Raw genomic sequence first — 24525 nt, forward strand, 5'->3', positions numbered from 1 at the left:
TGTGTTAAGCAGCAAAAGCCAGCCGTTTTTATCCATCTCAGGGGGGCGGCCATTTTTTCCACTTGCTGTCAATTGAAGATGACATCACAATTGTTCAGAGCTCAGGCAACGACCAATCACAGCTCATCTCAATCGACAGCAAGTGGAAAAAATGGCCGGCCCCCGAGATGGATAAAAATGGCTGGATTTTGCTTCATAATGTAATAATAATCAGAATGTCATGTTTAGACTAGTGAGGTCACATATAACATATTATTGTCAAGAAATGTTTAAGGTTGACTTCCACATTAAACCTCAAGTTGGTTCTGAATAATCTGGACAGAAGAGTTAAAGCACATTAATGAGTTAGTTAGTGAGTGTATGGGATGGCAAAAAGTTTTGGCCATGACACATTTCAAAGGTAGTGTGCCGCCATATGTAGCCTGTGCACTGAACTCATCAGCAAAGCAGCCGTTCCACACGCACAGATTTGGGGCATGTTCATTATGCCAAGTGCTCAGAAAAAAGTACGAGAAATGGTTATTTTCCTTGCAGCCGTCCCCCACCTTTCTCCACGCTCCTTTCAGGCCTTTAATAGACAAACAGCGTGAGGAAATGGAGAGGATTTGGAGCCGCGTGTGATTACAAGACACATGAAAGAAAGAAAGGATCAAACGTGGCCCGGGTGACCTTGTCGCAGGACGAGAGTGGGAGGGGGGCGGCACGGAGGCGAGAGGCTCCAAGCTAATCCCCCCCAGGTGTTGTGCCAGGCTGGCCCACTGGCACGGCGGGCCTCGATGTGAAGCCCCTTCAAGTGGCTATTTGGGCGTCGAGGGGGCGGGCGGGATGCAGGTGGCCGGCCAAACTCTCCCACAAAGAAAGCTAATCCTAAAATATTGATGCCTTTAAATGTGTGTTCAGTCTCCCGCTGCCGGCCACAAAAAAAAGGATATCCGATCCTCGCATGTGCCCTCTGCTGATGTTTTTATGCATGCATCAGTCATTCATTCATACGGGATCAGTCACACAGGATTGACACACACCGTCGGAGCACGGATGCCAGGCGCTGAAGGAGACACGCATTCATTCGCTTTCTATTGTGTGCGGATAGAGTGTCAGTCCAGTCAGGGGAAAAAAGGTTTGATAATGAGGCTAGTGTTCCTACAGGGAGCACATCAATCCAGCGGGATCAAATCAAGCTTTTTAATTGCTTTGCATGGCATTCAAATCCCCGACATAAACTTTTTTTCCCCCCGTTTTGTGTCGCCGCAATTATGTTTGTGTAACCGAGAGGCATCGTAACAATGTTGAGACTGAATATTGATGAGGGGATACGTCGTGTTTATTATGTGTTGTGTCTCCCTGCAGGACCGAGTCTGTGGCGGAGAAAATGCTGACCAACTGGTTCACCTTTCTCCTCTACAAATTTCTCAAGGTAACACAAAACTTCATTTGAATACCATACATGCATAAATGTGGAGTTTTTGCTTCCAAAGGGAAATTTTTCTCATTTTTTGCTAAACAGTTTTAGGCCCGTCCAATTACCAATCGACAGGGTTGAACACGACTGAAGTGGACCATTATGGGAAAAATTCCTGCTGCCAACTCTTAACCGCACATTTATCGATGCTTTAACAGAAAAACTGCGACCCTGTATTGGGTCTTGCATACAATGTACTGTAGAGTCATTTCTGGACTATAAAGAGCACACCTGACTATAAGTAGCGCTAGCTAAATTTGGAGAATACTCGAGTTTGTTACACATATAAGCCGCACCCGACTGTAAGCCGCAGGTGTTTTAATGTTACCGCACCGGTATATAAGGGTTCCCGCTACTTTCTTTTCCAGAATGAGGGTTCAAATTGTTTCACTCTCATTCTGTCTCTCCTACTGTATTTGGGCTCACTTGGTTTGGTTTGCTCTGCCTGACGCTCTTGCGCTTCCTTTATCGTGCGCCCCCTTGTGATCTGATGGATAAGCCGCACCTTTGTATTAGCCGCATGGTCGAATGAAAGGGAAAAAAGTGGCGTCTTGTAGTCCAGAAATTACTGTACTTGTTTTTTATGGAGGACCAAAACTGCCCAAATTTAAAATAAAGAACTACATTTCCCATCTTCAAACCTTTTCACAGGAGTGTGCGGGCGAGCCGCTCTTCTCGCTTTTCTGTGCCATCAAGCAGCAGATGGAGAAGGGCCCCATTGACTCCATCACAGGAGAGGCGCGCTACTCTCTAAGCGAGGACAAACTCATCAGACAGCAGATCGACTACAAAACGCTGGTGAGGGGGAGGAGGGGGCGAGCAAGGGGTCACCAAGGCCTTAATATGACAATTCAGTTGTGCATTTTGCTTCCTGGTAGCTCACATTGTGTGTCATTGGGTCCTCAGGTGGTGAACTGCATCCACCCGGAGAATGAGAAGAGTCCAGAGATCCAAGTGAAGGCACTCAACTGCGACACCATCAGCCAGGTGAAGGAGAAGATCCTGGACGCCATTTACAAAAACGTGCCCCACTCGCACCGCCTCAAAGCCTCTGACATGGATTTAGGTATGACTACCATTTCCTTCTACCAGTAGAGCGGATCATTACAAGAATTGGAATAATTAAACAAGTTGTACAACTTTCATTTAAACGGTTCTTTCGTTTTCGTCTTCACTATACACCAACCAAGGTTCAGAATTGATTCATTTTCAGTTACTTACACTCAATGGCTGTTTTCCTTCCCTAAACTCTCCATCGATCAACACATGTAGAATCAGTGGAGATGTTCTGTGTTCCATTTATTGATAAGGATTTTCGTTCACAGCCACCAGGTAGCGTGGTATTCTTGTAAGAATTGCCCAGTGTATCCCGTTGGGAATTGGAACTCTTCTAAGAGCGAAGATTGCTTTAGCATCTCCTTTTTTTCCGAGACACTCCAGGACCAAATTGTTTTCCAGACCCCCCTTTGGGCCGTCTGTTATTGTTGGAGCTGTGGGAAAACACAGAGGCGCTTGTCTCTACGGCTTTCCATTTTTAGATACATTCGTGTCCAAGTGCAAGTACTACACACTTTACACTCCTGAGTCCATACGTCAATTCCGTAATCCCACTTTCGAGTTTACCCGTTGATCAGTTCCTCGTCTTTCCCACGTTTGGTTCACTGAGACTTGACAGTTGACAGCAGCTCATTTCCATCTTGATGGAAAGATTGAAAATAACAACAGGACATTCTCGCTGGTCCCGCTCAATCATCCATAGACAGACCTCCGTGATTGGTGCTTTATTTGTATCCCTGCCTGACTGGGGATGGGGGGCTTAGCTTTTGCGCACCTGTTGATTGCATGAATGTGGATTTTCAGAGTGGCGTCAAGGCCGAGGCCAGCGCGTGATTTTACAGGACGAGGACGTCACCACCAAGATCGAAGGCGACTGGAAGAGACTCAACATGCTGGCCCACTATCAGGTACCTCCCCCATTGTGGCTCCATTCAGAACACATAATAGGAGCATGTCTGAGGACTACCGAGATGAGGGGATACAAAGATCTGCCCCCTCTGTTCCCCTCCCCTGCCTTCATTTGATATCAACATTGGCGATTTAGTGAAGTAATGATAGGATCTTAATAATGGTGCAAGCACAAAAAGGCCCCGGGTGCTTATTCCCTGTCCCATCCAACCAAACAATGATAGAGATCACTTCAATTAACCCTGCAGCGTGGCTGTTCCCATTATTCACAACATTCTCGCACTGTGTGAGTGTTTGTGTGTGCGCACCATCCCACTTGTGTTAATTGAAACCAGTTTGGATGAGCTGGGAACTGACAAATGCATTCTCACGCACACACTGCGTGATTCTTCACACCTACGCATACGCACTGCTGGAGCCCGTTATTATTAAATAGAAACGTCACACAGGCACGCACCAAACTGTCAATCATCAGCTGGGTGCCAGGTGCAGCTCATAATAATGTGTTCCAGTTCTGTAAAGTTGAGATTCAAATTGCTGTTGGTTTTGTAGGTGCCCGACAACGCGGTGATGGCCTTGGTTCCCAAGCAAGTAACGGCGTACAATTCGGTGAACAACTCCACTGTTTCTCGAACATCTGCCAGCAAATACGGTAAGTGCGTTCTTTTGTCAGCATCACATCCTTGAGATCTTGTCGCCACCTCGGTTGGGAAGGGTGGATAAGTGGCAGTATAACAGTATAAAATTCAAATGTCAGGGGAGGCAGGGAAAAATACTATTTCTATTTCAATTCATTCCATTAGGAAAAATTGATTCGTAAAACTTGAGCTACAAGCTTGGTCAAGGCTCCAAAGGCAAGGTTCGACTGTACAATTGTGCATCGAGTCTCGGCTGTAATCGTTTCTACCTGGGGTGAACATTGAGGACTGTTGCCAGTGTTGCAGGCATTTTGCGTTTGTGTTTATTTGTTCTCCAGTCAGCCACTGATCAAAGCAGGTGGCGGACACTCAGCGCACCTCAGACGCGATGCATATTAGCCCGTGAAGCCTCACCTTTTTGCCACCACAAAGCCTAATTAGCAAGAGCCAGCAAGGATACAGCCTCTCGCTTTCTTCAAACGCGAGCGTGTTGCTGGAAAGAGATTTGAAGATGCTGGAAAAACACCTTAAGAATAACACTGGGGTCTAAATAGATGAATCCAAGATTTCAAATGTGACCCGTTGGATAAATAATCTGGCTGCCTGTCAGACTTTCTCCTCCCTCTTTGCCTCTCAGAAGCGATTGATTGCGCCCAAAAAGCTGCTGATCAATTTCCACTCACAGTCAACATTCAGTGAGCCGTGTGTTTTGGAAATGTCATGGCCGACTCCATCCGCCGGGTGGGCGCGTCCTATTTTAGCTCTTCGATTTTGTGTCAGCAAGTGTCTCATCACCCCTAAAAGACGAATATTTAAACACTTTTCGGGGCTTCCAAAAACACTATTTGGCCTCAGTGTTGTGACTTTGCATTTTATTCTCGGCCCCGCACAGAGAACATGATCAAGTACACGGGAAGTCCCGACAGCTTGCGTTCCCGGACGCCCATGATCACGCCCGACCTGGAGAGCGGCGTCAAGGTGTGGCACTTGGTCAAGAACCACGAGCACGGCGACCAGAAGGAGGGCGACCGCGGCAGCAAGATGGTCTCCGAGATCTACCTGACCAGACTTCTGGCTACCAAGGTGAGGCTACCGTCTGACCTCCATCCAGCGGTCCCATGACTCAGGAAAAGCCTTTCCCTCATTTGCACATTCATTTGCAGGAAGAGGATTATTCAAATCTATTCCGCTCTCCTCCCTTGAGGCAGCGAGATGAGAGAGAAAGTAGATAGTTTAGTAGTTTTGTTTGTTTTTCTCTTCTCTCGAATTGGGCGTTGACGAGGAGTCTTATCAGAAGGGCTCAAGATAAGAGGTTGTTTGAGGTTTTTCTGCACAAAAAAAGACAATGATGGGAATTACAGGCTAAAGTGCTAGAAAGAATACAGCTAAGTCTTCAAGCTATTCCACCTATGTTTGGAAAAGGTGTGTTCTGAGGAGTGATTTGAAGGTGGAGGCATTTGTGGTCGGCGAGGCAACATTCCAATTTTATGGCCCACGTTTATGGTATGGCCTGCCGGAGGACCTCAGGGCTGCGGAGAATGTCGGTATTTCTCACAACACACTTTTTCAGTTCAGCATTTGGCTGATTTGATTGTTTTTATTATTTTTATTGATTACATTTACATATTTACATTGATTTACATACACTCATTTGGGTTTTGTAATATTGTATGTGTTTATACTAGGGGTGTCAAAATTAGTGCGTTAATTTAATTTAAGTTAACTCATTTGCTCCCCAAAACGTATAAATATGTTCTATTTAAAATATCACAGTGTCACAAAAAGACATATTTATAAGTTTTTTATGTGTGGTTTTTTTTATGCTAGAGTATACAGAAGGCTTTGGTGCAGCCTTACACAAACAGCCATCAGGTGGCAACAGAGCAAGAGAGATCAACCAGGGCTATTTGGAAAAAAGCTCTTTTACATACATTTCTAAATAGATTTGTAAATAATAATATAATTTAGCTATATTCTAATGCTAATTGCTTCAAAATGGAAACTGATAGAAATATACTTTTTTGTGAGTTAATATAATGTTCCTTTCATGCCACTAACTTTTTAAACGCGCGATTAATGACCGCCCATTACATGGAAAGCCTGCACTGGAGGAATTCCAGTCGCAACGCAGCAGACACATCCACGTCAAAAAATTACAAAATAAAAATACATTTAATAATAATCTATTTGTGGAGACTGGGGTCAAGTTGTATTTTACGATTTTAAAAATGGGAAGAATTTCACAAGTTACTTCATGTTAAAGATTAGATAGCTCTTAATAAGAAAAATGCACTGAGCTGTCACCAATGTCTTACAAATGCAATTGTGCCATCTAGTGGCAGAAAAATGACCTCAACACAAATCAATATCACTTGTTTTTTATGGTACAGTACTAACTCAAGTTGATCAATTTTTATGAAATTACTGTGTCAATGACTAAAAGATGCAGCCATATTTGTATTAGTTTAACATTGTTTTCCACGTTTATGTTAACAAGAGCATGAAAACGCACATTTATCAGGCGATTAATTACACAAAAAATCTAACCATATACTGTATGTACACTTTATGTTTGTATATGCGAGTGTTTTATACTCCCCTTCTTGTATGGCACTTGGTGTTTGTGCTGTAATGGCGGGCAGATGTTTTGCCGCCGCCGGGGGAAAAAGAGCAGCCGGTGGTGATGTCTGCCGACGTACACTCTCGAGATGGAGGACGTGAAATGTCATTGCCTCGGCACTACACGCTCGCTATACGTCACATCCCCTTGTCAGATAATAGTCTGGCAAAAAGGGCCCGTGGGCTTGAACCACTGAGATATGATTCTATCTACATAGTGGGGAATACAGAAAGCTGTCTGGAATGAGGGCCGCAGTAGAATTACAGTTATGATTTTCTTCTTCCTCTGATTCGCTCAGACACTCCAGCCCAAATTGGATTTTTATTTGCCTGCACCTCATTCCTAATAGGAAACTTCTGTCCTTTCACTGCATCCCATCAGCTCATTCCTCCTCATTCGACAAGAGGATTAGATTCCAGCGCCTTCTTCTTCCTCTTCTTGTCAAGTCGCCAACATTAAATCAAATGAGGGTCAACGGTGCAGTGTGTGCGAGAGCTAATCCGGCAACACAAAGCGGTTTAGGTGATGCCCCTCCTGTTTGCCAGACGTTATGAAAAGTCCATCGACACATCCTCTGATGTGTCATGTCGCTCATTGTCAGCATCTCTTCCATCTTTTTTGCTCGTCTGAGACCACACTCTCCATCTTCCTGTACAGGGCACGCTACAGAAGTTTGTGGACGACCTCTTTGAGACCATCTTCAGCACAGCGCACCGAGGAAGCGCCCTGCCGCTCGCCATCAAGTACATGTTTGACTTCTTGGACGAGCAGGCCGACAAACACAACATCCACGACCCGCACGTGCGACACACGTGGAAGAGCAACTGGTGAGGAGTGCACACACTCGTCTTTTGATCCTGATGCAGCTGCAAGTTTTTTTTCCCTTAGGCGTCACCATAGGTCTAACAGCCATCCGCCATCTTAGAGGCACGCGGCCAACAATCTCCACCGGCACACATTTTTGGGCCAGAACTCCCGGTGGAAATCTCCACGGTCACAAATGTGCGATTAATTGTAATATGTGCTGATGAACTCGAGGGTGGCGAGGGGTTAAGTGAGCTGTGAAGGAGGGGCAGTGAAATAATGAAAAAAGGCAAGTGGACTATGTGGGAGTTAAACGCACGCTAATGTCTTATTAGCCTCCTGACCCTTTGCCAAAGATCCCAGCATGCTTCACTCACATCATGTGTGTCAAGGGACAAATAAGAAGGTGGACGCGGAGGGAAAACCATGATTGGCTTTATTGAGATTCTCATAAACATTACAGATCTTACTTTACATTATGTCATGCTAAAAATGATGTCTTACTAAGTGCGCACGCTACATGTGGCAGATTTGGACTGGTAACGATTTGGACTCAATTGTGATAGCGCTTGTTGATGACCTCAAGTGATGTCAAGCACATCTGACCATGAAATTGGAGGACCTGCCACTGTTCAGCACTGCTTTGTTTTTTTCACCAAGTCTGGTCTGGTTTAAGAAAAAAAATAATAATAATAACAGTGCGTAGTACAAACAGTCACCCATCCTCTTTCCCGGCTGCTTGGGAATGCCTAGCCGCTAAGCTAACTTGTGCTTCAGGAGCTACGAGCTGCAGCTGGCTTGTTAGCTCAGCTATGCACGACCTTTTCACTAATTCTTGCCTCCGCAGCACCAAATAAGAATAGTTTCTGACAAGGAGGACAAGCTGTAGCTAGCTCAATATGCTACGTACACCAACAAAGAAGAGAGAACAAGAGAAGATGGAGAAACTATGCCAACTGCTTGATAAAGTGAAATAGTAGCAAAACACCATGAATAAGCGCTTAGTTGAATTTATTAGAAAGACAATAAGTAACACATAATACACAGTAAGCACACTCATTCAAAAATCAGAAATAAATTTGCTTTGCTAAATCCTGTCACTATAATTCTTACTCTTGTTTTGCAATTTATACTACTGGGCAAATCTGTAGACTGGCATGATAAAACATCTAAAAAACTATGCCCAATCGCACACGATGTTATACTACATCATCAATTTCTTTGCACAGATATTTTTTTTAACTATAAATATTACATAATCTTTTAAGCCAGGCTCATGAAGAAAGCGAGTACATATACGGCTCATGTTGTATTTATTCGACTAGACCAACGTTTATATTACTAGACAAATACTGGCAGTTGATATTTAAACAAAGTGCACAGATGACTGTCATCTACCATCTGCAGAAATTACCCAGCATGAGAAACTGCGGACAATCCTGTGATTCTCCACATAATTGATGATGCGTGGGTGTTATTGCGGTGCTTTTTTTGAACACTCAGAATCATTTGAAAGAACTCAAAGAACGGGGCAGCTGGGGCGGCTTAGCGGCAGCCTAAATATCCCTCTGATCCCCCGCACCTAATCCCTCTAGATTCTTTGCCTCGATTAATGTTCAAGTCATAATGCAGACTTTTACTTCCTGTGGTCCAAATCCTCTTGTGCTTGATTGTCCATCTTAATAGCTTTGTGGGCCTGGATGGACGGGTGTTTTTTTAAATTTTTATTCATGATTGTATTTCCTCGATCAGAGGTTTTGCAGACGATTGTGAAGATGTCCAAGCAGCTTGTAGCTCTCCTACCACCAACTAAGCCGAGCAGCGTTCGCATCCAGATGACCCAATAGTGAGTCATTTTGCGAGAAACAAGCCTTGTGAGGAAACCTGCCGTTTATGTTTTTATTATTCAGGACAGGCACAACATAGCACACAAACATGCCAATATGGACGGCGTGATTATGCAGTCCACAGTGAGGTCAATGCCTGTTTGAGAATTTTATATCAACTGCTATTTTTTCTGTTCTTCGGCCGGCAGCCTACCTCTGCGTTTCTGGGTGAACGTGATCAAGAACCCACAGTTCGTGTTCGACATCCACAAGAGCAGCATCACCGACGCCTGCCTGTCTGTGGTGGCCCAGACCTTCATGGACTCCTGCTCCACCTCGGAGCACCGCCTTGGGAAGGACTCGCCGTCCAACAAGCTGCTGTATGCCAAGGACATCCCCAGCTACAAGAGCTGGGTGGAGAGGTGAGCTCTGGCATGACTCTGCGGGATTCCGTTTCAGATTGTTATTTACAAGCCGCCAAACCCATATTTGGACTGATTAGTGGGAATGGATGTGAGGACCTTGCAGCATGAAACCTTTGGAGCGTGTGTGTGAGAGACTATATACATGCAGTCATTTGTCCAAATGAGACTTCTATTACATTTACTTGTCTAAGGGCGCTGGGAAAGGCTCGTGAATAAAAGATGGCGCCGCAGCGCACGTTATTCATGCGCCAGCAGCTTTTGGAAGCAGGCAGCAGCGTATGTGTGCGAGGCTTAAGGCTCAGCAGTGCCCTCATTAGTCATGTGCGTTGTGTTCCTGCAAACTGATTTACTGATACGTGCGTGCAGGTGTGAGGATGCTGATTCATCAGACACTACGCCAGAGGGCTACTAGTTGAGTAGGTTCGAAGTTTGAGAAGAAGTAGTAAGTGAATTTCAGGTTTCAAGTAGCTGCAGGATGTTTGTGTCATTAATTTAAGCATGCGAAGTGAGGCGACCTGCAGAAATTATGAGACTTTCCATGAATTTGATGGCCCGGTTTGATGGCCGGCCTCCACCAGAAGAAAGTGCGGCGGCCATTAAAGTCATTTGTTTACAAGTGCGGCGGTGTACGGGTCAGCACTTTTGCGAAGCAGACATTTTACGGCCCTTTGTTTGAATTAAAAGTGGATCGTTGTCGTAAAATGCTTTTCATATAAAAAACGGGCACGCAGGTCGAGTGTCCAATGTCATACAGAATGTACTTGGTACTATAAGCGGTGTGTTACTATAAGTGTGTGTGGGGGGGGGGGGGGTGTATATATATATGGTTTGAAATCGGCAAAAGTCTGCCTTTTAAAACAAAACAACAACAACATTAACACCTAATTACAGAAGGCAAAGATAATGACATTGAAGCATGCACCCTCTCCCTCCACAAATTTGGCAACAGTCAGCCAATTTTTCTCTCTGTTATAAAGTTAAACAAATACTAAAGGACAAAATATTGTAAGCAGTAAAATTTTCTGCCTGTAATTCATGTTTATTGTTTTAAGTGTTAAGGGACTAAAAAACAAAGCTATTTTATTGAAATTGAACAAGAAATGCCCCAAAAGTGTCCCAAAATTAACAGAAAGTGCCTCAAATTTAACAGGAAATAACCCGTCCAAAAACAACAGGAAGTGCCCAAAATTGAACAGGAAGTGACCCAAAAAAAGTGCCGAAGTCCTACAACAACAACTACTACTACTACTACATCATTCAGTATTATTCCAAATCATTCTACAATCTTTTGTTCAGCCTCACAGACGTCAAACACAATTTCTCCAGAAATTGCATTCTCTAGTTGTTATTGCTTTACATCCATGAATCTCTTATCATATCAAACATCATGTCCTCCTATAACGGAGTCTTACAATGTAAATACATGGTGAGTTACTACACGCCACACAATGCTTATAGTTCACATGGTGTCTTAATGTATACTGTCTATAATCTGGTTTGAGCTATATTACTACTCCATGTGTAGTATGACATGAATAGTAAGTCACGTGTTGTATTGTATGATGCTATTTGTAGAATGTTGTAATCATTACAATGTAATGTATACAGTATTGTGACATTATGTATGTATAGCCCATGAGCTACATACTACAATATGCAATTAAAAACGTTTTAGAGCCAGATGCACTGCGCTGTGGACACGACCAGCGCACAGGTGTTGGGGTACGATGGGCCTGCATGTAAAGGTCCTGAACAACTACCAGCTGATGACATCTAGCCATGCAGCCTTTCTCCCTGCCGCACACACGCCCTACACCACCCAGCCAAAAAAAAAAAAGCAGTGCGCTTGTCCTCCACTTGGATGGAGCTGCGGGATTTAAATATGCAAATAAGCGGCTTTAATTAACATTGCTGATGGATGCAACACAGATGCTGCTGCTGCTGCCACCAACCAAGTGTGAACGTGTGCTCTGGTATTCAAGGTTGAAACCCTCCGTGTGTGTGCGTGTGCGTGTGTGTGTGTGCAGGTACTACTCAGACATCAACAAGATGCCGGCCATCAGCGACCAGGACATGAACGCCTACTTGGCCGAACAATCACGCATGCACATGAGCGAGTTCAACAGTATGAGCTCTCTGAGTGAGATCTACTCTTACGTGGGCAAATACACTGAGGAGGTAGGTTTATGGTTTTACCCCCACACATGCTTTGAACACATTTAAATTTCTGAAAAGACACATATAAAAGTATTTCTTAGCACGTGCTCGCTAACACTCGCCCTGTTTTCTAAAAAGGAGCAAAGAGTGCGTCAAACTGAATTAAACCTTGTATGTTAAAAAACACAAATGTTCAAACCAAACATATAATTTGGTTCGATGTCTGTTAGCTTAATGCTAACATATACAGTAATGCAAAACCTTGAAATAAAGAGCCTTGTATGGTGGCAATGAAGTCAACTGAGCTCACATTTGAAGTTGTATTTCAAACTAAACATAAAATAACGAGTAGTAATTAGTATTTAAAACCATTAACTTTTCGTTTATGTCTGCTAGCTTAATGCTAACTGACAACAAGAAACCTGCTCATGAGCTTAGCATCTACGCGGCATTGTTACAACACTTTAAGGATTGGATTTTTTAACACAAAGCTGTTAAACGAGCAACACAAGTTTATCCAAGCTAGACCAAGACCTTTGAAGCTGCGAGGCCGCCATATTGCTCCTCCCAAGAATATCGAAATTGGAGAACATTTGAGACCGTACTTGGTAGAAACATCATGATTTATGATGTTTTAATTTGAACAAGAGGACTTCAGACATTTTACAAATTGCCCTAAATACATGTAATTAGCTTAATGATTTTTACAGGAGGACATTTTTATTAAAGAATTATAACTGTAATTCAACAAAAGATGCCTCTGCCAAATCTAATATTGGGGTCTAAGAAACTGAGGGATAAAAGAAAAAGGGGGTCTTCAAGGCAGCACATACTGTCCACTTGTTTTGTTTTTTTACTTGTTAAAAAATAGTGACCACCCCGCCCCCGACCCTATACTAACTTCCTACAAGCTGTATATGTCTAATCTGTACGTATACTATATAGTTTATACAGTAGTCTGCTTACGAGATGGGAGGAGCAAGATGGCCGTCGCTTCTTCGCGCTGTCGCGTCAACAGCTTGCACGGGCGTGTATCAGCTATCCAGTCATATTCAGATACTAATACTGATACTGATACTAACCCTAACCCTAACCCTAACCCTAACCCTAACCCTAACCCTAACCCTAACCCGAAAATACTACTGCAGCTTACTGATTTCCTTCATGTAGTGGTGAAACTCTTCTTCATATGTGACTGTATTATACTACACCCTGGTGGCCAAGTCAGCACACTAGAAGAAGCTGCAATGATTTAATCACAAATGGTTTAATTCTTTACATTATATTTAATTGTGGTTTTATAGAGTGCTATTTTCCACATTAAAAACTCATTGCAACATTTGTTTTTGGCTTGTTTGAGGAGGCTAGAATAAAGGGTACACGGAGCAGCAACACATACAAACAGAGCATACGACAATACAGGCATTCATTTTGTTTGTCTTTATGTTTGTGTCAGATTGTCTGTGCACTGGAGCAGGACGACGCGGCCAGGAAGCAGAGGCTGGCCTTCAAGCTGGAGCAGGTGGTGGCCTTCATGACGCTGGAGAGCTGAGGACCGCACTTCCCAGGATGCACTGGGAAGAAGAGAAGAGACATCCCCGGACCCTTTCGCCCACCCGCCCGCCACCGCCCACACTCTTGTCCGACACCGAGCCGTGCCTGAGCGAAAACCTGTTCCTCTTTCGTTTTGGATTTTCATTCCTGCTTCCTCGATTGAATTGTTTTCGTCCCTCATCCACTGCTGCATACATATACAATACATTTTTGCGTTGCCTTTGAGAATTTACTGACTGGTGTAATTCTTTCAAACTGGGAGAAGTATGACAAAAGGACGGCGGTTCTATCGATCTTTGACTGGGATCAATGCAAATGTTTTGTTTGGTTTTCTCTCCCTTGTAGCTGGATTTGCATTTAAGGCTGAGGTGAAGGGCTCAGGGGGACACTGACAATGCTGCAGAGCCCCCGCGTCCCCTCGACCCCAACATTAGCACACATTTACTAGCGTTAGCTTCCGAACTTCCATCCGGCTAAAAACTTTCTCCTCGACGAAGGCCCAAGTGGGCTCCTCTGTAAGAAGCACACAAAGATGATAACTTCTGTGTGTGTGTGTGTGTGTGTGGTTTGAAAGCACACATACACACACATTTACGCACACACGCACACCAATCAACAATGTCCCGGGATGTGCGGACATACAATGTTGGTCAGCCTAAAAACCAAAGGAGCTTGACATTTTCAACACAAAAAAAATGTATTTGTCAAGTGCCACAGAGGAACACGGACAACAACATCAAAAAATAGCCTACAAAAAAAAAAGGACAACCACTAAATGAACTTTTAAAAAAACAAAAAAACTTGTGACTGGAACCTGTGTGCTACTTTTCTGACCTCAGTTTGTGGAGATGCTCCGTGGCTCCTGGCTTTTCCACATCTTTCTTTCCTGTTTTGCACAAGCCTTCAAGGTGGACGCCGGCCGTAGTGTAGCCGCGGAGGCGCCGGTGTCGTCTTCGCGCCTCTCGGAAAACAGACAAACAAACAGAACAATGGAGAGCGCCAATGAACTGAATGACGACTTGTCGGATGAACCAGAGCGCGAGGCCACCTCTTGTATCCTGTGAAGCTCTGCCCTTTCTTTTGCCTTGACAACGTGCCCCATGTGGTGATGTGAATGTGCGAAGGCCTCCCTCGCTCCACCTTTATTGGCTTTTTAAGCGCATGTAAAACCATTTAAGAAAAACTTATTTAAGGAGAAAAAAAAAAGAAAAATAAGAACTCTAAGCCTTGCGATGATGATGTGGATGTGTTTGTTTAACTTTGTTTTGCTTGAAAGACGAGAGAGGGAAAAGCAGATATAGGTATTGAAGTTTAAGGTGGAACCTTTATCCAGTTGACGCTGCAGAACCTGATTATAGTGTACAGTGATGCCTTGAGATACACATATTGGCTGTAAATCTCAAATCGTCATTTCCCATTTGAATGAATGGAAATGTCATTAATTCGTTCCAGCCTCCCCCTAAAGAAACAACCAAAAATGTGTAATGTGCTTGCTAGCTGGCTTAAAGGCTATGATATATGGTTGTTTCAAATACAGACGTACTTCTCTTTGGTTCATGTTTAGTTTGAGAGTAAACTTGAACAACTTTAAGCCTCTTTTTTTGAAGATTTGTTGACTAATTCTATCTGCTAAACTGCTGCTTATTGTGAAGTGATTTAAATCACTGCCGCCATACAGTGCTAGAGTGTCAAGGTTTTGCTCTCAAGTCAAAGCAAAAAATCATCCAAGCAACGGCCTGCATCTCGAAAAAGCTCTAATCTCGTATCTCAAGGCACCACTGTGCTCTTCCCCCTTGCATGTTGACTGATTTGGATGAAAATGGAGCTGCGGATGGGATGTCCCGGTTTCCTGTCGCTCACGTTCTGCAGCCACAAGCCGCTCGTGGGGTGTACGCTGGTCACAGTGGCTGTTCAACATATCAAAGACATGGAGCTGGAGAAGGCTGGAGTAAATGGGTAGACTTCTAAATTGGCCGTGTCCTTCATGTAGCTAAGATAAATAAACACTGTGTGTAGAAGCCCTACCAGTCATGTGTACATACGCACCACCGAGTGACAGAGCAAAGATAAAGTTTCCACCTTGAAACGTTTTGTAGGAACTACAGTACAGTACGGTACGGTACAGTCCTCCTAGCTCAGTATTATAGCAGGTGTTACACACAAAAAACATACTTTTACTAGACCATATTTGAAGATAAAGAGTATCTTATCAAGAGATCAAAACAGCCCGGGGGGGATAGAAGGTGAGCTTCTCTAACTTTGTTATAATTAATTGTATACCTGTGTATGTAAATATAATGCATTCCTATTTTGCAGTCCAGAACAAAATACTATTTGTAATATAGAATAAACTTTATTAAGAAACCAAGGATCTTGTTTATTTTTTATTTTGTATATACAATGTTCAATATCAGGTGTATAAAGAAAAAAACATCGACCTAATAGTGTTGAAATGGCGACAATCTGAGCAACATTGGTTTATAGTACACTGAATTGGGACCAGCCCCCGAATTGGGACCAGCCCCCAAAGGACGTCTAAACCAATCAGGATATGGGAAGATTTAGTTTTTAAACAACGTGTGCCTAATAAAGTGTCCAAAAATTGGCCAAAATATTAGGTACACCCAAAACTTGATGGGCACAGTAGCCAAAACATTAGTTACACTATATAGTCCTACACTCCCAAATGATTTCCAACCTAACTCCAATAAAGTTAATTTAAAAATAAATTACAATAAGAAATAACGTCACTACACTGCGACACATGTCACAGAAGCTGTCATGAGCGAACGACCAAGACCTCGGCAGAAAATTGACAAAATAAAACATTCAATATTGTTTGAGTTATAAAGACGCCTTGTTTAATTTATTTTTTTCCCAACTGGGGAGATATTTTACAGTTGTTGTTGGACATGCTAGGTAAGCTACTATTAGCTTATTGCTATCTTTGTACAGTGTTAACAACATGCAGGTCATTTCGAGTCGTCCAACGTGGCGTGCTTTCATCTTAGAAGACTGCAAAAGTGACATCATAGTATAAAAACGATGAGTTTGTGTTTGTAATTGTGCATAATAAGTCTCTGCTGCACATCATGTACTATAGCCCTTCAGGCTATCCTAACTAACTCAATTAAAATATATTAAAATGTTGATTTTTCAAGTAAGTTTAATGCATGTATTTGCTTATTTTGTGGTTTTATACGGACTTTTTAAACAGTCTAAACATACACTACTGACAAAAGTTAGTATTGGACTTTTGCGTGAGATTTCATGATGTACCAAAAATGCAGTACTGTACACATTTTACAGGTGAACTTAATTTGACCTGCTGGAAACTTTTGTATGCCGACTATTGAATGTTTTAATACTTGCGCACAACTTTCTGTTCTGGAACAATGTGGTAAAAGGCAAAATTCCACCCAGGTTGTTGAGGTACGTGTTATAACTAACAAAGATACACAGAGACTGGAAGCATCATAGAAAGGTGTAGAAGTGGACATCCTGAGACACGTGCTGTGAATTTTGAACTCCAGCTCCTTATTGTGCAAAAAGGACAAAAATATTGAACAGGTGGACACAAACTAAGTTAACCTGAAAATGTTCACCCCAAAAAGCAACTATCTCTAAATTATAGGGCTGATCTAATTGTGATCCCCTCCACACCTCTCTCAATATTGCGATTGCAATTCATTACGCAATTATTTTTTTCAGATATTAGTACTGTAATACATTTTTCTGTAGTATTTCAATAAACAATATCATATGGGCTAATGCTAAAACAAAGCAATTTAACTATGAAGAAACTCCAGTAGTGGACTTTGAGTTGGTGATTCTTTTTTTTTCTTTTTCTTTCATTAGTTCACCAAAAACCTATTAAAAAATCCCATACCGTTCACCTAAACCGAACACCGCCATCAGGAGACCCGAGGAAGGACTAAAGAAAACAAAGGGTTGGTGTTTCTATTAACGTCATATAAGCAATCATTTGACTTGTACCCAACAGTTGTCCTCAGTGACGTAATCGTCAGACTGGCGAGTGATTCTAAGGACAAGCGGATGCGTGAGAAATTCCCGGCGAGTAGGAGTCGGTAAAGCGCATTGACAGAAAATCCGTCGGCCGCTTTGATGCAGCAGCCAGGGCTTTTCCAGGTACGCACCTTCCCAACGCTCTCCTGCCCATCCGCTTGGCATTCCTCCTTGTAAATCCTTCTCCCTCGAGGGATGATGTCAGGGAGGGATGCTGGTTGCAGTTTAACAGGACTAAAAGTGAATATCAATGGGAGATTTTCAAAAGCAGTGTTTTAAATTGAAGGCAAATGATTCAAATCAAAAAGAGATGAAACAGAGGGAGTGGACTTGGGACGTGCCGAGAGCGGTGTTTATGTTCCAGGCAGTCATGTTTTCCAATGTTTTGCCGGCATTCTCCGAGCTGGGCCGGTTGTCAATAGAAACTGCACTGCAGCAGAGGGATGCTAATGAAGGCAGCAAGGCAAGGCGAAAACAACAGAGGCAAAACATGTGCAGAAACAGATGACAGTTTGACGAATGAGTGTCATGCAGTGCTTTTCAAACTTTATGTACCACCTCAAAAATACGTACCACGCTCATGACCGACATTAAAATACAAGTTTTTTTCCCCTAAAAGGTATATTTAATATATATGATTTTATCCACACTGAAATGTAGGAAAAGTAGCGCCTTGAGCTACAAATGATCCATCTTACAAGTTTTTGAATAGTGACTTCAAAAGAGGTTTCAAGCTTCTTCTTTTTTCCACTCCCAGTTGGGAAAGTCCGTTGCTTGGCTTAATGCTAACAATCAAACAATGATACATAATGAGAAATGCTATAGACGGGCTAACTAATAATAACTAATAGTTAGCTAACTAACTAATAGTATTGGATATTTGAACACAAAAATAATGTCCATTGAACTGAAGCAAAGTAATTTATTGACATTCTATTTAATTGTCATGAATGAACGTTTTTATAAAGTGCAATATTATATATTGAGTGCTATTTTTGTTCTTGAAAATCCACACGGATTAATGGCATTTGCATTGATTTCAATGGCGATGGAACACATTAAACCGAGTAGCTCACGTTCACTCATTTGCTCCAAAAACATACAAATATGTTCTATTTTAAAAAAATTAAGTGTCCCAAAGACATATTTATACGTTTTTAATGTTGTTTTTTATGCTAGAGCATACAGACGGCTTTAATGCAGCCTCTCAACTGCAGAGAACGGTTGAAGAAATTGTAGTTATTACAAAAACGGCCAGCAGGTGGCAGCAGAGCAAAAGAGATTAACAAGGGCCATGTTGAAAAAAGCTCATTTACCCACAATTCTTAACAGATTGGTGAATAATGATGAAATTTAGCTATATTCTAATGCTAATTGCAGCAAAACGGAAACAGATGAATGATGAAAAAAAGAGACTCTAATCTTTCTTTTGGTAGGTTCCAAGTTTTGATAGCATTATAAGACTATATTCTGTGGGCCTTGCAAAATCAGTCAAAATCCAGTAAAACAGCCGGGAGTGAAGGGGGTTGCTTCAGTGAGAATGGCTGCGAGTGAATGAGTTAATGTCAAATAAATTATACCTAAACACACGTTTAGAAACGTATAGTCCTTAAAGATTAATTGCACACATATTGAACTTTATAGTTAAATACAGCTGAACTGTGATTCTTTTCAAGTTGATTATGGCGCCGCCATATGGACAAAGTCGGTAACGTTATGCCTGAAGGAAGACCACATTTCTCATGAGGACAAGCACATTGCGTCATTTTTTAGCTCACGACATTCAAATTGCCTTTGGTCTTTGTAACAAATGGGTAAAGGGGGAAGTGACGTCTGCCATAAAGCAGACAGCACATTTGTAGTTTTTTGTGTGGCAGTGTTCTTACCATCCTCCTCAGGCCATGGCAAAGGTATCATTCAACTACTTTGAAGTTGATGTTTCATCCGAAGAGTTATGGAAATATTTTATTAAGGTTGAAAAGTTCCTTAGTGTTACTTGAATGAACCAGTTAAATCAAAGAATCTTTTTTGCTAAGTAGGATAGATGATTTGTATGAACAAGTTTCGGGATGTCACTAACAAAAAGTGGAGAGTGATTGGAGTGAAATTCCCCAAATATCGTCAACTTGAGTTGATGATTCTTTTCCCCATTTGTTCCTGCTTATTGAGAAAGTAAATTGCCGTTTTGACTAGTTTTAAAACACTTTCTTAATTGAAACTATGTTGTTCTTCTATTGACTCTTTAATGGTAATGTATCGTGCAACTTTTACAAAGCCGCAACCATGTGAGCCTAGGGTGAGAGCAATAGATGAGGACGAACACGTGAGAGAGTCGTCGGGGCAAGAAGCGGCACGTTTTAATATGAAAAGCCGTGTCGCAGGTGTACCGTCACGTCTCTTCACACATGCTGATTGTTTTGACCGAGATAATTGGGCCCCTGTTTGAGTGTGTTGTGCCACGGGTAGTTGTTTCAACACCTGCCAAACACCGGATCGTCGCAGCCCTGCCAGCGCCATGGCAACACTGCGCTGCGTGAGCACAAGCTGATATAATTGGCTGCCGGCCAGCTAAATGCTCCTATGGATCACCTTAGAACAAGTACACAATGCTCGTCATGGACTAAGATGCGGAATTAGGGATGTGGATTATAAATAGTATTCATTTGTGATTCTTGACATCCACGGACGGGGCAAGGGGCACAAGGTCCATAATGGATTTTTTAAAGTGGCCAGATGGCATTTGGAAATTACGAGATAAAAGAAAGAAAGATGTGACTAGTTTATTTTAATGATAAAATGATAAGCAATGCTTGTTGAATTGTATCATTTGTAAATAATTTAGTTGTAGTTAATTAGCCAAATTAATATTTCATTATATTGTCAAATTTCTAATTTATCCTTAATCCAATTCAATAAGTTGACCATATATTTAATCAATATATTTGTTAAATTCATGTCTATATTTATTTTATCTTCATTAAATCAAATTAAAATAAGTATTCATTATTAATAAAATATATATATATATGTGTGTGTAAATGTTCAGTTTACTGTTAAATTTGTTGACTTTATAAATCTATATTTTTGATTCAAATTTCCAATAAATCAATTGACTAATGATTTAGTAAAATAAAAAAATATTTTGTTAGGGTTAGGGTTAGAAATTTTATTTTTTTATTTTAAATGGTACATTAATAATGACATTTTTTTTCTTTTTTTTTCTTTCTAAGAGCTCATTATTTTTCATTCGGTATGACATGTCATCATCATTTCTCCTTTTTTTTCTTATTATTATTTCGTATGTTGGTGATAATGTGTATGTGCGTGTGTGCGTGCGTGCGTGTGAGTGTGTGTGTATTCATTAGTTCACCAAAAACCTATTGAAAAATCTCATACTGTTCACCTAAACCGAACACCGCCGTCAGGAGACCCGAGGAAGGACCAAAGAAAAGAAAGGAAAGTGAAATTCAGCACCGACCACCCACCGGGCCACCAACCAGAGTCCTTCACCAACCCCAGAAACATCAAAATTCCAACAAATCAGGGAGACCTCAAGAGACCAAAGGAGAGACTGAGGAAAGGAAGGAAGGACAAACGAAGCAGAGTGAGATCCACAGACACCAGCCTCCACCGATTCAATGACCTGAGGGAGAAGCAGATTGTGTCTGAGTTTCGATAGATGCTGGTGTGGTGGATCTGGCATGCATGAAAATCTCCACCAAAGAGGGGAGCCGTCGACCCCTGCCAGGACAGAGCAAGCGCAACACCTCAGGGCCCCCCAGGCCGCGGCAGCGCCAAAGGACGACCCCCGTGCCCCGCCGGGCGCCCCCCTCCCACCCCAACACGGCCCGCGCCCCCAACCCAACGCAGCAGGACGGGGCACTGCAGGCCCGCCAGGCACCCCACCGGTCCACAGCCCCCCCCCCCCCCGATCAAATACAGAAATACTCAGTCTTAGTTTTAGCTTTGTGTGTGTGTATATATATATATATATCAAATACATTTACTTTTAACTTCTGTTGTGATTTGGCTGTATCCAAATAAAATGAATTAATAACCACAGTTATTTAATTAAGCAGATCAATACAGTAAATATTTTCTCAACTAATATTTATATGAAAAAGCCATTCACTCATCATAATTCATCCATTAATCATTATTTACATTTACTTGATTAATCAATTATTTAATTAGCCAAATGAATAAAATAATGAATACATACAAAATTTTTGAAATTGATGCACCAAATCAAGACTTAAAGGCACAAAAGCAAACACCTCCATTGTTGGTGAACTGAGTAAAAAAAATGTTTTTCACATTTCTACTTCCAGGTTAATGCTCATCATTTTTATTTAGGTTATTCTAAATCAATTGCAAAACCATAAACATCCAAGAAAGTCATTTCCTTCCAAATCAAACAACTCAAATTGCGGCTCTATTTTTGTCAACATGGCAACTGTCGTCTGTTGAATTTGATCTCTTCAAATATCACAGAAATAAATGCTTGACGTGCTGAATCACCAAAACTCCTGTCTACAGCACTAGGAAAATATTGATATTGATATTATACTAGTAACTTTTCAGGCCACACAAATGGTGCAGACCCATTAGTTAGTACTAGTCACAGAACTACAGAAAGAATCATGCATCCTTCATCTTCGTGTGCTTCCATTTATTGATCTTGGAATCCAGATCCTTTATTGGCCCAGCAGGTTTAGACGTCAGAACACCTTTTCCTCCAATAAACAGGCAAGTCGTTTGTCCTTCCCACCAGGGTCTTGCAGTTGCATTATCCCAGACAAGAGTCCCTGGAGCGAAACCAAAAATGGCTGACAAAGGATGAAAAGTAACTCTCCCTGTTTTTTTTCTTCCTCAAAGGCCAGATGCTTTTCTAGTGCGCCTGTTTGTGTTTGTGTTTTGCACTTGTGCTGTCCTTTCTCTAATTTAGCAGCCGCGGCGACGTGCCCTGGCTTTTAACCCCCCCCCCCCCCCATTGATCCTATACGACAGGTTCACAACTCTTGCTGTTGCTTTACACGTTGAGAAGGACAAGAAACACATTCCTCAAATATTTTATACAAGTATACAAGAAAAGCAACTGACACGTACATGAGCAACTCGGTAATGGAGGTATGGAAAAACTCACTCTTGATCAGAAACAAGGTGATGGAGGAACAGTAGAGGGACAGAGGGTCGAAGAACAATAGGCACAACAACTGTCATATCGCGAAGAATAGCAAAGTGGCGACTTTGTTAAAGTGGATTGTGAAAGTCCCCCCCCCCCTTTTTTTTTTTTTACAATAATAGTTTCTCTGCAGCCCCACTAGTCTAAACATGGCATTCTGGTTAATATTGCGTAGTGTAATATGAGTTAAGCAGCAAAATCCAGCTATTTTTATCAATTTCAGGGGGTGGCTATTTTGCCACTTGCTGTCAACTAAAAGTGACATCACTGTTGCTCAGGTCTCAGGAAACAACCAATCACAGCGCTGTGATTGATTGTTAACGGAGACCTGAGACCAATTAAAATTAAAAATGTTAATTGCCTGATGCCCCTAATTTTTAATAATCTTTTCTTTTTCTTTTTTTTTTTTTCTTTTTTTTTTTTTCTTAAGAGCTCAGTATTGTTCATTCGGAAATGTCATCATCATTGCTCTTTTTTTTTTTTTTTAAATATATATATATATATATATATATATATTTTTTTTTTTGTTTTGTGTGTGTGTGGGTGAGTATGTGTATGTGCGTGCGTGCGTGCGTGCGTGTATTTGTTAGCTCACCAGAAAACCTATTAGAAAAAATCTCATATCGTTCACCTAAACCGAACACCAGGAGACCCGAGGGGACCGAAGAAAACCAAGGAAGGTGAAATCCAGCACCGACCAGACACCCCCCACCAGAACTCCTCCCCAGCCCAAGAAACATCCAGACCCCAACAAATCCAAAAAACATAAAATCAGGGAGGCCTCAAGAGACCAAAGGAGAGACCGAGAAAAGGAAGGAAGGACAGACGAAGCCGCGTGAGATCCGCAGACACCAGCCTCCACCGATTCAATAACCTGAGGAGGAAACAGATTGTGTCTGAGTTTCGGTAGATGCTGGTGTGGTGGATCTGGCATGCATGAAAATCTCCACCAAAGAGGGGAGCCGTCGACCCCCGCCGGAACAGAGCAAGCGCAACACCTCAGGGCCCCCCAGGCCGCGGCAGCGCCAAAGGACGACCCCCGGGCCCCGCCAGGGCCACCGGCCGGAGAGCAAACCCAGGAGCAGGAGCGCCCCCCGCCCCAACACGGCCCGCGCCCCCGGCCCAACGCAGCAGGACGGGGCACTGCAGGCCCACCAGGCACCCCACCGGCCCCCAACCCCCGCCCCCCCACGACCCCCCGCCCCCCATCCACCCCCGCCACCCACCCCAACCCAGCCCCAGCCGCCCCCACGCCCCCAATCCCCCAGACACCCCCCACCCCAGCACCTTCTTTTTCTTTTTTAAATTATTTCTTTTTTTAATTTATAAGGGAAAGAATGTAAAAAATTAGGGGCGTCAGGCGATTACAATTTTTTATCGTAATTAATCGCATGACTTTACTAGTTAACTCACGATTAATCACAGATTTGATATCTGTTCTAATACAATAAAAAAAAATCTAGGTTTTCATACTCTTGTTGGCAAAAGTGGGAACAAATGTTAAACTAATAGAAATAGTTCAAATGAATTTTTGACGTCTATAGCCGTCAATGGCAGTGAGTGAGGTCATCAGAATGTCATGTTTAGACTAGTGAGGTCACAAATAACATATGATTGTCAAGAAATGTTTAAGGTTGACTTCCTCTTTAACATCGTTCAAAAAGAGGCAGTAACAACACCACTGAATAATACAACTCATATCCACAGCATTGCCAGCTCACACCCGCGCACTTCACACTAATATTATACAAACTTTGACCTGATTGCCCAGAGGAATCTTCTCCAGGTTGTGGCCAAGGGTCAAGGCTATTAAATGTGTATTATAATAGGCTGCTGCACGCCCCCACCCAGAAGTTCACAGTCAGC

At 42.4% G+C, this 24525-nt stretch overlaps 1 protein-coding gene across 1 annotated transcript in view; it reads left to right on the top strand.

Annotated features, from left to right (window-relative positions):
- The window catches only part of plxna4 (plexin A4), a 149314-nt gene extending 133497 nt beyond the window's left edge, over positions 1 to 15817 (top strand). Inside the window, exons 23-32 of the mRNA XM_086060010.1 lie at positions 1348 to 1414; positions 2111 to 2257; positions 2366 to 2525; positions 3320 to 3423; positions 3977 to 4076; positions 4955 to 5145; positions 7340 to 7509; positions 9522 to 9734; positions 11765 to 11915; positions 13351 to 15817. Of these exons, the coding sequence (XP_085916136.1) occupies positions 1348 to 1414; positions 2111 to 2257; positions 2366 to 2525; positions 3320 to 3423; positions 3977 to 4076; positions 4955 to 5145; positions 7340 to 7509; positions 9522 to 9734; positions 11765 to 11915; positions 13351 to 13446 (1399 nt within the window). The 3' untranslated portion in view covers positions 13447 to 15817. The remainder of the gene's footprint in view (positions 1 to 1347; positions 1415 to 2110; positions 2258 to 2365; positions 2526 to 3319; positions 3424 to 3976; positions 4077 to 4954; positions 5146 to 7339; positions 7510 to 9521; positions 9735 to 11764; positions 11916 to 13350) is intronic.
- The last annotated feature ends 8708 nt before the right edge of the window (positions 15818 to 24525 follow it).

This window comes from Leptonotus elevatus, chromosome 17 (assembly GCF_054856555.1).
Source record: "Leptonotus elevatus isolate MCC_2025b chromosome 17, RoL_Lele_1.0, whole genome shotgun sequence".
Classification (NCBI taxonomy): domain Eukaryota; kingdom Metazoa; phylum Chordata; class Actinopteri; order Syngnathiformes; family Syngnathidae; genus Leptonotus; species Leptonotus elevatus.